The sequence below is a fragment of the Pseudophryne corroboree genome, chromosome 4 (genome assembly GCF_028390025.1).
Source record: "Pseudophryne corroboree isolate aPseCor3 chromosome 4, aPseCor3.hap2, whole genome shotgun sequence".
In the NCBI taxonomy this organism is placed as follows: domain Eukaryota; kingdom Metazoa; phylum Chordata; class Amphibia; order Anura; family Myobatrachidae; genus Pseudophryne; species Pseudophryne corroboree.
Window position 1 is genome coordinate 688,041,186 of NC_086447.1, and position 13,413 is coordinate 688,054,598.

At 45.7% G+C, this 13,413-nt stretch overlaps 1 protein-coding gene across 3 annotated transcripts in view; it reads left to right on the plus strand.

Annotated features, from left to right (window-relative positions):
- SHPRH (SNF2 histone linker PHD RING helicase) overlaps positions 1–13,413 on the plus strand; it is a 372,150-nt gene that overhangs the window by 129,435 nt on the left and 229,302 nt on the right. For all 3 annotated transcript variants that reach the window (XM_063917889.1, XM_063917888.1, XM_063917887.1), the window contains one exon: positions 12,762–12,849. In XM_063917889.1, the coding sequence (XP_063773959.1) occupies positions 12,762–12,849 (88 nt within the window). The remainder of the gene's footprint in view (positions 1–12,761; positions 12,850–13,413) is intronic.

The window sequence follows — 13,413 nt, forward strand, 5'->3', positions numbered from 1 at the left end:
AGGTCCGGTCGGACAATGTGACAACAGTAATGTACATAAACAGACAGGTGGAACGAAAAGCAGAGCGGCAATGTCGGAGGTGTCAAGAATTCTCCTCTGGCAGAAGGAAACGCTGTGGTGTTGTCAGCGGTCTTCATTTCGGGACCAGACAACTGGGAAGTAGACTTCCTCAGCAGACACGACCTGCATCCAGGGGAGTGGGGCCTTCACCCGCAAGTGTTCAGGTGCTTGACAAGTCGATGGGAATATCCGCAGATCGACATGATGGCCTCTCGTCTCAACAAGAAGCTAGGTCGAGAGACCCACAGGCGGTGGCGATAGATGCCCTGACAACTCCATGGGTCTATCAGATGGTGTTTCCTCCACTCCCTCCTGATCCCAAGAATTCTAAAGCGAATAAAAAAGGAAAAGGTTCAAGCAATATTCATTGTTCCGGACTGGAGATGCTCGTCGAAGATCCGTGGCCTCTACCTCTTCGCGAGGACCTTCTGCAACAGGGCCCGTTCGTCTATCAGGACTTACAGCGGCTATGTTTGACGGCATGGAAGTTGAACGGCTAATTCTAGCCAGGAGTGGGATCCCTAAAAAGGTTATCCCGACTATGATACAAGCCAGGAAGGGGGTAACGTCTAAGCATTACGATCGTATTTGGAAGAAATTTGTCTCCTGGTGTGAGAGCAGAAATTATTCTGCGGTGGAATTACATCTGGGACGTTTCCTGCTTTTACTGCAGGCAGGCGTGGATGTGGGCCTGCGTCTGGGCTCCATAAAAGTCCAGAGAAGAGCTATTTTTAAGTGAAGATAGATGACTTCAAGGGCTGCAGCAGAGGCACTCTCAGTGCTTTATGTCATTCTGACATCTGCTGCAGCTTTATCACCTCCCCCGGCGGCCCTGTATACTCCCGCGCCCTGGTTGCCGGGTAGTTACAGCAGAGGGCTCCGGTTCGGCAAGTCAGGCACACACACTCACCGCTGCTCTCTGGGATCACGTGGCCGCATCTAGGGAGGAGGTAAGAGGGTCCCCCTGGCGGGACCCGCTGGAAATCGCGATTAGGAGGCAGGCCGCGCATGCTGGCGTGGACACTGTGTTGGTATAGGGACCCCACTAGACCACCAGGGCAAGGGCACGCGTCTGTTTTCTGCATAAAACAGTTTTCTTATGGCCCACAGTACCCGGTGGTGAAGTCCAGCAAGGGGATAAGGCTCTGACCTGTAGGCCCTCCCCCAGCCCTAGGTCACCATTTAGATTAAATGTTACCGTCCTGGAGCTGCATCTCTCTCTCCCTCACTCCCTGTCAGCGTTTGGGCGCCATCTTCACATACTAAGCTGATCCTGGGACTGTATGGGCAAAGCCTCCTCTGTAAAGCCGCCTGCATTATCAGCGCTGTGCATTTTACAGGACACTTAAGTATTCTACATGTCTTTTGACAGTGTTAGTTAAGAAACTGTGCATTACTTCAGGGTTATGTAGTACAAGTACCCTGTGATATACAGTACATCCAGTCTTTACTGTGCATTGATATATCTATTAATCTGTATATCTTTACTTAGTATTACAGGTTGAGTATCCCTTATCCAAAATGCTTGGGACCAGAGGTATTTTGGATATCGGATGTTTTCGTATTTTGGAATAATTGCATACCATAATGAGACATCATGGTGATGGGACCTAAATATAATCAGAGAATGCATTTATGTTACATATACACCTTATACACACAGCCTGAAGGCCATTTTAGACAATATTTTTTATAACTTTGTGCTTTAAACAAAGTGTGTCTACAGTCACACAATTCATTTGTTTCATATACACACAGCCTGAAGGTCATTTAATACAATATGTTTAATAACTTTGTGTATTAAACAAAGTTTGTGTACATTGAGCCATCAAAAAACAAAGGTTTCACTATCTCACTCTCACTCAAAAAAGTCCGTATTTCAGAATAATACGTATTTCGGAATATTTGGATATGGGATACTCAACCTGTACTTAGTATCGCTAGTCCAGTGCAGTTTTATTGTTTGTCATAATTTCTACATTGTACATGTGACTGTGTGTGTGTGCATATAGCTGCTGCGTGATTTCTGCTCCGTGTATGTCACTGAGATTACTATCCCTATATTCTGTACTCTGAGGGTGGCTAAGTGCGTCAGGGTTTTTATTTGATGTAGTTGTTTCACAGGATATACTTATTTTTGTATTTTTCTCTGTGATTTTCAGTCACTGTATACCTCTTGAATCCTCTCATTGCACAGGGGGTTCTTGGTTAGGTATTTTACTGTTGATATTGTACTGTGTTGCCCGGGGTTCACGCTTTCATATTATGTCAGCTACATGGGGCGACGGTTCTGTGGCTGATCCCGCAATACGCGGTGGTGATGCCGAAGACACATTAGAGGAAAACATAGCAGTGGAGGGTTCAGGTTCTGGGGGATCCCTACTCCACAGTAGGGCTGTAGCAACGGGTGTACATAATGAGCCATTTTGTGCTACTTTCTCTACTTTACTAAATACGCTGGTAACTAGATTTACGCCCCCTATGGGACCTCACGTGCCTGTACAGCCACATATTGTCCCCGCGGTTAATCCACCATGGGCAGATCTCCTGTCCACTCAGTTACAGCAATTGAATCACTCATTCAATAAACAGAAACCTAACCCTCGCCTGCCTGAGACCAAGGGATCCTCTAAGCGGGCCATTACTTCCTCACAATCCACCCATGTTTCAGACACTTCGTCTGATGAGGATGGCGTGTATACTGACCCATCAGACACTGATCCAGATGCTTCTGATGGGGAATCTGTTTCACAGTTGGATGTTCCTGACCTATTAAAGGCCATCAGGCTTATTCTTCAAATTGATGATGACCCAGAACCTGTTGTTACCTCTAAGAAACCGGATAGATTTAAACGTCAGAAGGTTACTAAACTAGTTTTACCTCATTCTGACCACTTAATTGACATACGTTCGGTATACTGGGAAAATACAGGAAAGAAATTCACACCTCACAAGAAGATGCTGGCTCGCTATCCTCTCGCTGCGAAGTTAAGCAAAAATTGGGAGACACCACCGCCAGTGGATTCTCAAGTGGCTTGGCTGGTGGTATCCTCTGCTCTGCCTGTAACTACCGTCACCTCTCTGAAAGTACCGACGGATTAGTGTGTGGAGGGTTTCTTAAAAGCTATTTATACCCTTGTGGGAGCTGTGCATCGGCCCACTATTACGGCTAATTGGGCTGCAGAAGCTATTGAAGCTTGGGCTCAGGAGGTGGAAGAAGAGCTGCCGTCCAATTTTTCTGATAATGCTAGACAATGTCTTTCGTATATTGTCACAGCCTCTCATTACATTAAAGAGGCAGCTTCTGATGCTGGTATTCTGGCGGCCAAGGCTTCTACTACGTCCATTCTGGCTCGCCGGATTCTCTGGTTACGGTCCTGGTCTGTGGATCTAGACTCCTAAGAAATCCCTGTAGGTGCTCCCTTTTAAGGGAAACATTCTTTATGGGGAGGATCTCAGCCAGATTGTGGCTGACTTAGCTTCAGCTAAGACAGCGTGTCTACCTAGTACTGCTCCTTCGGTCCCGAAGGTTAAGAGTACTTCCTTTCGTTCTTTTCGGCCTCCAGGTAAAGCGAAGCGTCAGGCGTACCCGAAACAGGCTCGCACTTCCAAAACCACTAAGCCCAAACATAAACGTGCCTGGGCTGCCGTCAGCCTGCTTCCAAATCAGACAAGTCTACTGCATGACGGGGCGGGCCTCCCTCTGGGGGATCCCAGGGTTGGAGGCCGACCTCTAAGGTTTTCCCAGGTGTGGTTGAAGACCACTTCCGACTCCTGGGTACGGGAAGTCGTCACTCACGGATATGCCATATCCTTCAAGAATCGTCCCCCTCATCAATTTTGCCTGACAAACATCCCTTCGGATCAGGTGAAGGCAAAAACTCTTAATTTGGTGGTACAGTCCCTCTTGGACACAGAGTGGTAGTGCCGGTGCCTCTGGCTCAGAGAGGCAAGGGGTACTATTCACCGCTGTTCCTAGTCCTGAAACCGAATGGTTCCTCCTGGCCCATTCTCAACCTCAAGTCCTTGAACAAATTTTTTAGGGTCTCCAAGTTTCGTATGGAAACTCTTCGCTCTATTGTTCTGGCTTTGGAGCCCGGGGTCTGTATGGTCTCCCTGGACATACAGGTTGCTTACCTCCATATTCCTATTGCTATGTCGCATCAGCAATATCTGCAGTTTGCTATTGGCAACCTCCATTATCAATTTCGGGCCTTACCTTTTGGATTGACCACGGCTCCGAGTATTCACAAAGGTCATGGCGGTAATGACAGCCTTACTCCGCCGTCAGGGTGTCAGGGTCCTACCGTATCTGGACGACTTGCTGAACCTGGCGAATTCCCCAGAAATTCTCCTCTGTCATCTGGATCTGATGGTCCAGTTTCTGCAAGCCCACGGGTGGCTCATCAACTGGAAGAAATCTTCCCTGGTCCCTGCTCAGAGCATGGTGCACCTGGGGGCATTGTTGGACACTCACAACCAATGGTTGCTCTAGTCTCAGGAGAAGGTCCTGAACCTTCAGGACAGAATTCGATGCTTCCTCTCTCGCCCGTGAGTGTCGATACACTCGGCGATGCAAGTACTAGGCCTCATGATGTCTGAATTCCACATGGTAGAGTACGCTCAATTTCATTCCCGCCCTCTGCAGAAGCTGATTCTTGCCAAGTGGGACAGCCTGCCTCACCGGATTAGGTCTCACATGATCTCCTTGTTTCCGGAAGTTTGTCGGTCACTGAGCTGGTGGCTAAAGGACCATCGATTGAGCAGGGGTCATCCCTTCTGGGTCTCCAACTGGGTCCTTCTGGCGACGGATGCCAGTCTGCGGGGTTGGGGCGCGGTGTTGGAGCAACACTCTCTTCAGGGACGGTAGACCAGGGAGGAGTCTCTCCTTTCGATAAACATTCTGGAATTGCGGGCGGTGTTCAATGCACTAAACCTGGCCCAGGTTCATACAGAGCAGGCCCGTTCAAGTACAGTCGGACAATGCCACCACGGTGGCATAAATCATCAAGGCGTCACTCGAAGCCGCATGGAAATTATGGAATTGTCCAGGATTCTTCAGTTGGCGGAACGCCATCTGCCGGCCATATCGGCAGTGTTCATTCCGGGAGTCCTCAACTGGGAAGCGGACTTCCTCAGTCGTCAGGACGTACATGCCGGAGAGTGGAGCCTCCATCCAGAAGTATTTCAACTCCTAGTGGAGAAGTGGGCCTACCAGATGTAGACCTGATGGCGTCTCGACACAATCACAAGGAACCGGTCTTCGGAGCAAGGACAAGGGATCCTCAAGCAGCATTCGTGGATGCACTGGCAATTCCATGGAACTTTCGGCTGCCATACGTGTTCCCTCCGGTGTCACTTCTGCCCAGGGTAATAAGGAACTTGAAGCAAGAATCCTACTTCTGAACGCTCCAGCGTGGCCCAGATGGCATTGGTTCTCAGACCTACAGGGTCTCTCGATAGAGCGTCCTCTTCTACTTCTGCAACGCCCAGACCTTCTCGTTCAGGGCCCTTGTGTATACCAGGATTTGGCCGGCTAGCTTTGACGGCGTGGCTCTTGAAGCTTCAGTTCTGGGGTCCAAAGGATTTTCTGAGGTGGTCATTCAAACCATGTTGAAAGCCCGTAAGCCAGCTTCGGCTCGGATTTATCACAGGTTCTGGAATTCTTACTTTGCTTGGTGCGCATCTAACAATCATGACGCTTTCAAGTTTAGTACGACCAAACTTTTGGCCTTCTTGCAATGGGGCCTGGACTTAGGCCTTCGCCTGGCCTCCACCAAGGTTCATATTTCTGCCTTGTCAGTGTGGTTTCAGAGAAAAATTGCGACTCTGCCTGATGTTCATAAATTCATTCATGGTGTGTTTCGGATTCAACCTCCCTATGTCCCGCCTGTGGCGGGACATATGGAGGTTAGTGGTGCTGGAGGCCTTGCAAGAGTCTCCTTTTGAACCACTTGAGTCCGCGGACCTTAAGTGGTTTACTCTTAAGGTTTTGTTTCTGCTGGCTATTGCCTCTGCTAGACGGTTTTCAGATTTGGGTGCCTTATCCTGTCCGGCCTTTATCTCTCCTGATTTGTCCTCCAAAGAGCGGTCTTTGGATGTGGTACGGGCTCTCCGTATCGGTGTGAAGAGGACAGCCTCCTTTTAGGAAGTATGATTCTCTCTTTGTACTTTTTGGTTTTCACAAACGTGGCTGGCCTGCGAATAAGCAGACCCTGGCCAGATGGATTAGAATGGTGATAGCACAAGCTTATGTACAGGCTGGTCTTCCAGCTCCTGCTACCATCAAAGCCCATTCTACTCGGACGGTTGGACCTTCTTGGGCGGCCCGCCGTGCTGCGACCCTTGAACAATTGTGCAAGGCGGCTACGTGGTCCTCAGTGAACACGTTCATAAGGTTCTATGCCTTCGATACTTCCGCCTTCCAGGATGCTTCCTTTGGACGCCGGGTTCTTGTACCCGCTACAGTGTGTCCCCTCCCATAAGGCTGCTTTAGGACATCCCCGATGTTATCCCTGTGGAACCCAGTGTATCCCACTGCAGAAAAGTAGATTTATGGTAAGAACTTACCTTTGTTAAAACTCTTTCTGCGAGGTATACTGGGTTCCACATGGCGCCCACCCTGACGCACTTAGCTTCTTTGGGTTTGTATGACATTAGCTGCTGATACCTTCTCTTGTCGTGAGAATGTGGTGTACGTGGCTTCTAACGGTTGTCGTCTCTTTTACCTGCTACTGCATTGGACTGGTTAACGAAACTGGACTCCTCTGCACGGAGGCGGGGTTATAGAAGAGGCGGCACTGAGCATCTTGGGAACAGTCAAAGCTTTTAGTCTGTTGGTACCTCGGATCAAGATCCAACTCTACACCTCGATGTTATCCCTGTGGAACCCAGTGTACCTCACAGAAAGAGATTTAACAAAGGTAAGTTCTTACCATAAATCTCCTTATATTGTATAAGCACTGCTTGTTTGCTTGCGTCAACAGATGCACTCTCAGCTCTTCATAGAAGCAGTACTTTTTATGTCATGATATTAAGTGATTACAGTATATTATAGAGTGCCCCTGGAGCCCTCCGTTTATATGTAAGGCATGCTACAGTATCACTGCGTCTCTGCCGCACATCACTGTCGAAATTGCAATGTCCATGAGCACTGCACAAGTAGCAGTGTGTAAATAAAATGAGCTTTGTAATGTAAAATATTACAGTACTTTATATCCAGCATAATATTGATAACATCATAATTCTAAATTGTTTTAAAACTGTAACCATTTGTCATTTGCACGAATCGAACCAGGGTGCATGGGTATGCTACGATACCACTAGATCAAAGAAGCCATGGAGTCAGCTTTTGCACACCAGCAGCAGCGACATAGTAATGTCACTAATTGCAATGATTATTATTATTTTTTTGCTGTGATTGTGTACGGTAGTTGTTCACTGTGGTTTTCAGTTGGGCAACAGACGCTCGGTCAGCTCAATGCAAAAATAGCTTTTTCTGTGCTGATACCAGTAGTCACTGTAAGTGAACATGCGCGTACCAGCCATATACTGTATAAGTAGTAGCACGTACAGTACCTGCATGCTACAGTATCACTTCATCTTTGCCGCACACCACTGCCGAAATTGCAAAGTCTATGAGCACGGCAAATTTGTAAGGCATCTGATGGAAATAAAAAAGCATCTAATAAAAAGTACTTAAACGGCAAGCATCATTTACATTACATTGGAGACTTCATGCATGCGCAGTTGCGGTTTTTAAAATTGACACCTGGTGGACGAATACAAGTATTGCCCTCGCTGGATACTCAATTCTTTACACTGCAATTGCATACGCCACCCTGCGAACGAAATTGCCGCCCTGTGACCAGGTGCAGTCATACGTAATTTGACTAGTTTTTCCCACTACACACTATACAGAGGTAAGATGAGCGTGACTACATCTTTGTATCTACTCCTTTATTGAATAATAAAAGAGAAGATAAACATGTTCCATCATAATCTTAAAATTGTAAAACGGTGTGCTTTTCATAATATATTTACATTTTGAATTTCCATAGAGCAGCATTATATGGAAGTGCTAGCTTGGTCAACAATTCCAAATAGCTACAAAAAAATAAATAAAAAATTCCAACAACAAACAACCAATTGCTCTGTGCTAGAAACACTTAATCAGATTCAAGATGTTTATTGCAGTAGTGTGTAAGCACAAAGAAGCCATGTGTTGTGATTATGCAAGGACTCAGAGAAGGCTTCAGAATTCATAGATGTACTTACACTGTTGTGATAAGACTAAGGGGTATATGCAATTGCGGTCGAATTCCCGAAAATGTCGAAAAACTGGACTTTTTCGCCCCCCCAAAAAAATCGACAATGCAATACAGTACTTTTCGTCAAAAAAAATGACTTTTCAAATTCGATTTTTTGAAATTCGACATTTGACAAATGCGACATTTCTGCAATGGTACAAATGCGGCTTTTCGACAAAAGTATATTCAATTGAAGAATGTAAATTCGACAACAGTGCTTTTCGACAGTAAATTCGTCATTTTCAATCCGCCTCACTTTGCTGGCGTAATGTAATAAAAAATGTTAAAAACATGTTTTTTTTGTGTGTTTTTTTTATTGCTAATAGCATATCTATTTATATTAGAAGGGATTAGGTACTTGGTTTGTCTATTTAGGAGGCACAAGTATTATTAATTATATATTTTTTAAAATATTTTATTTTTATGGAATGGGTTAAAAACCTGGAAAAAAATTGCGTGGGGTCCCCCCTCCTAAGCATAACCAGCCTCGGGCTCTTTGAGCCGGTACTGGTTGCAAAAATACGGGGGGAAAAATGACAGGGGATCCCCCGTATTTTAACAACCAGCACCGGGCTCTGCGCCTGGTCCTGGTGCAAAAAATGGGATCGGTATGAAATACCTCCAATCAAAATGCCGACGTTCAAAATCCCGACACCAATTAACCGATGGTCAAAATCCCGACATGGACAAAATACCGACATTTAAAATACCGACAAGGTCAAAATACCGACATGTAAAATGCCGACAGGTCAAAATACCGACATGTTTTTTTTTTTTGTGTATGTCAACATGGACACCATATAAAGTGTACCGCGTCCCCTCGCATGGCTTGCTGCGCTCACCATGCTTCGGGCACGGTGCCTCGTTGCGCTCGGCACACTATTATATTCCCCCTCCAGGTCCACTGGGATGGTAAAGTATGAACAAGTCGGTTTCAATGAAAAAATCATGAAAAACTCATGTCGGTATTTTGACCTGTCGGCATTTTACATGTCAGTATTTTGACCATGTCGGTATTTTAAATGTCGGTATTTTGTCCATGTCGGTATTTTGACATTGTCGGGATTTTGACCATCGGTCAATTGGTGTCGGGATTTTGAACGTCGGTATTTTGATTGGAGGTAAACTGACTGCATCCCCCAAAAATACGGGGGACAAAGAATAGGGGTCCCCCGTATTTTTTGTACCAGCACCGGGCTCCACTAGCTGGACCGATAATGCCACAGCCGGGGGACACTTTTATACCGCTCCCTGCGGCCGTGGCATTAAATACCCAACTAGTCACCCCTGGCCGGGATACCCTGGAGGAGTGGGGACCCCTTCAATCAAGGGGTGTCCCCCCAGCCACCCAAGGGCCAGGGGTGAAGCCCGAGGCTGTCCCCCCCATCCAAGGGCTGCGGATGGGGGGCTGATAGCCTTGTTGAAAATGAACGAATATTGTTTTTTTGCAGAAGAACTACAAGTCCCAGCAAGCCTCCTCCGCAAGCTGGTACTTGGAGAACCACAAGTACCAGCATGCGGGGGAGAAACGGGCCCGCTGGCACCTGTAGTAGTTCTGCAAAAAAAATACCCAAATAAAAACAGGACATGCACACCGTGAAAATAAAACTTTATTTCACACATGCCGACACATACATACTTACCTATGTTGACACGATGTTCGGTCCACTTCTCCAATTAGAATCCATGGGGTACCTGAAAAGAAAAGATAATTATACTCGCCTAAGTCCAGTGATATTTGTAATCCACGTACTTGGCAAAAAAAAAAAAAAAATCGCATACCCGATCCACACGGACTGAAAGGGGTCCCATGTTTACACAGTCCGTGTGGATCAGGTATGCGTTTTTTTTCTCTCCAAGTACGTGGATTACAAATATCACAGGACACTGGATTTAGGGGAGTATATAATTTTATTTTCAGGTATCCCGGATTCTTCGACATTGGAGACATGGCAGTCGGTGTGTCAACATAGGTAAGTATGTATGTGTCGGCATGTGTGAAATAAAGTTGTATTTTCACGGTGTGCGTGTCCTGTTTTTATTTGGGTATTTTTTTTGCAGAAGAACTACAGGTACCAGCGGGCCTGTTTCCCCCCCCGCATGCTGGTACTTGTGGTTCTCCAAGTACCAGCTTGCGGAGGAGGCTTGCTGGGACTTGTAGTTCTTCTGCAAAAAACAATATTCGTTCATTTTCAACAAGGCTATCAGCCCCCCATCCGCAGCCCTTGGATGGGGGGGACAGCCTCAGGCTTCGCCCCTGGCCCTTGGGTGGCTGGGGGGGGACCCCTTGATTGAAGGGGTCCCCACTCCTCCAGGGTATCCCGGCCAGGGGTGACTAGTTGGGTATTTAATGCCACGGCCGCAGGGAGCGATATAAAAGTGTCCCCCGGCTGTGGCATTATCTGTCCAGCTAGTGTAGCCCGGTGCTGGTACAAAAAATACGGGGGACCCCTACTCTTTTTGTCCCCCGTATTTTTTGCACCAGGACCAGGCGCAGAGCCCGGTGCTGGTTGTTAAAATACGGGGGATCCCCTGTTATTTTTCCCCCCGTATTTTTGCAACCAGGACCGGCTCAAAGAGCCCGAGGCTGGTTATGCTTAGGAGGGGGGACCCCACGCAATTTTTTTCGGGTTTTTTACAGTTTTTTGTACCGTCTGAAAAGTCGATTCAAAATCCGTCAATTGGTCCGTTTTTCGACAGCGGGACTGTCGAATCCGTTTTTTATTGAATATGTCGAATTCCGGCACCCGCCGGCCGGAATTCGACGGTCGAATTGTGTCGCATTTAAAAACGGGCGAAAAATTGCCACAATTCGCCCAGAATTGCATATACCCCTAAAAGTCCTCCACTGCAGGAGAGATGGCTAATACTGGGGCAGATGTATTAACCTGGAGAAGGCATAAGGAAGTGATAAACCAGTGATATGTGTAAGGTGATAAAGGCACCAGCCAATCAGCTCCAATATGTAAATTAACAGTTAGGATCTGATTGGCTGCTGCCTTTATCACCTTGCACTGGTTTATCACTTCCTTATGCCTTCCTTATGCCTTCTCCAGGTTAATACATCTGCCCCCCACTTACTAGGTACCAAGCTGCTGCACGACAAAATGCTTCAGGGACTAAAAAACAGAATCAGCCAGCAATAAAGGGGAATTGCAAAATGTTTTCTTAAACATTCATTTCCATAATGTGTAAAATTGAAAATGACAAATATGCTTTAAATAAGGTCCCTTTTCTATTCTAAAAATGTCCTGAAAAGCTAAATTGCAACATGATGCAGCACCTTGCTAAGAAACAGCTGTCGTTGCATGCCCATAGCCTGTGTCACGGGTTTATACTATTGTCAATATAAAAAGCTCTATTTATAGTATCCTGGCTTCTTTCTCTTTTCTTATACAAAAGAGCATGTAAAGCTCCCTTTTTTTTTCTCCTATTTACACTTTTACAATTAATTTCATACTGTTTCAACCTCTGTTTTAATTTTACGTATCCATTTAGGATTTAAATTTGCATAGACACAGAGCATTCCTAAATATAGCCTTATGAAGGTAGCAATTTATTCCTCGGTTGTGGCGCATTCTCTATGGATATACTTGTCCAGTCATCATTAGTTCTGTTGCTTGGACACCTTGTTTATCCTCTTAAACATCCATTCTGTCTATCCATTGCAGATAGTATCTCACTGTCTTGGGAGATACAGTACCACATTCTTTCTTATGGCTCATGCAAACATGAAGACAGACGGCTACATTTGAGGGGTGGTCTTCAGTATGCCGCCGGCCGGGATCCCGGCGACCAGCATACCGATTCCGGAATCCCAACCGCCGACACATATTCTCCCTCTTGGGGGTCCACAACCCCCACTGGAGGGAGAATAAATAGCGTGGCGTGCATAGCCCACCACCTGGCCCGCAAGGAGCTCATTAGTGCTTGCCCAGCTGTCGGTATGCCGGCGGTCGGGATACCGGCACCGGTATGCTGGCCCCCGGGATCCTGGCTGCTGGCCACTCATACTACACCCCATTTGAGTATAGGACATACTTGCCTACCTGACCCTCTCCATGAGGGAGAAAATGCTCTGTTCCTGGACTTTCCTGGTAATGTATGATTGCCATCACCTGTGGTGAAACACCTTTCTTATCAGTTAACTAGCTCACCACAGGTGATGGCAATCATACATTACCAGGAAAGTCCAGGAACAGAGCATTTTCTCCCTCATGGAGAGGGTCAGGTAGGCAAGTATGGTATAGGATAGATATGGCTTCAACATAGAGCATATGAATACCTACCTAAAAATATTAGTCTCTCACATGGCCAGTCCCTCAGTACAGCTACTAAACTGTAAATTGTACAGCAACTTTTATTAATATAATGTATTTATTTTTCATATAGGGCATGACAGTGAACTATTTTAGCCCACCTCCACCCACACAAATGACAAAGAAAGGAAAAGCTGTCGACAACAGACTAACTTACACTAGTAAGTGTGTTATTTCCACTGTATAATAACTGTTTGTTTGTTTGTGGTGATCTTAAAATGATTCTGTATAAATATACATGTTAATTTAATTTGCAGATTCTCAGTAGTCAGGAACTTAAATTGCCCCTAGGCTTATTTGTATTTCTTATTACCATCATTGATAATCATGATTTCAGTGTGTGTGTGTGTGTGTGTGTACATGTATATGTATATATATATATATGTGTATATATATATATATATATATGTGTATATATATATATATATATATATATATATATATACATTTTATTTTTTTATTTTTTTTATTTCTAGTCATTAAGGTCCTTATGCATTTAGTAACCCCCAGTTGGTGTAGCATGCAGTATCTTTGATAAAGTCTCATTGCACATGTACAAAAACATTGGACACATCCATATGCAAGTTTGCATGGTTTTGCTACTAAAATGGGAAAGCCGTATTAGTTACAGGTGGTCAGAGGCTGATGAAATTACCAGAACATGATGGCCGTTGCCAGCACTAACGAACCACTTTGAATTGGCTGTTTATGAAAAATCAGCTGAG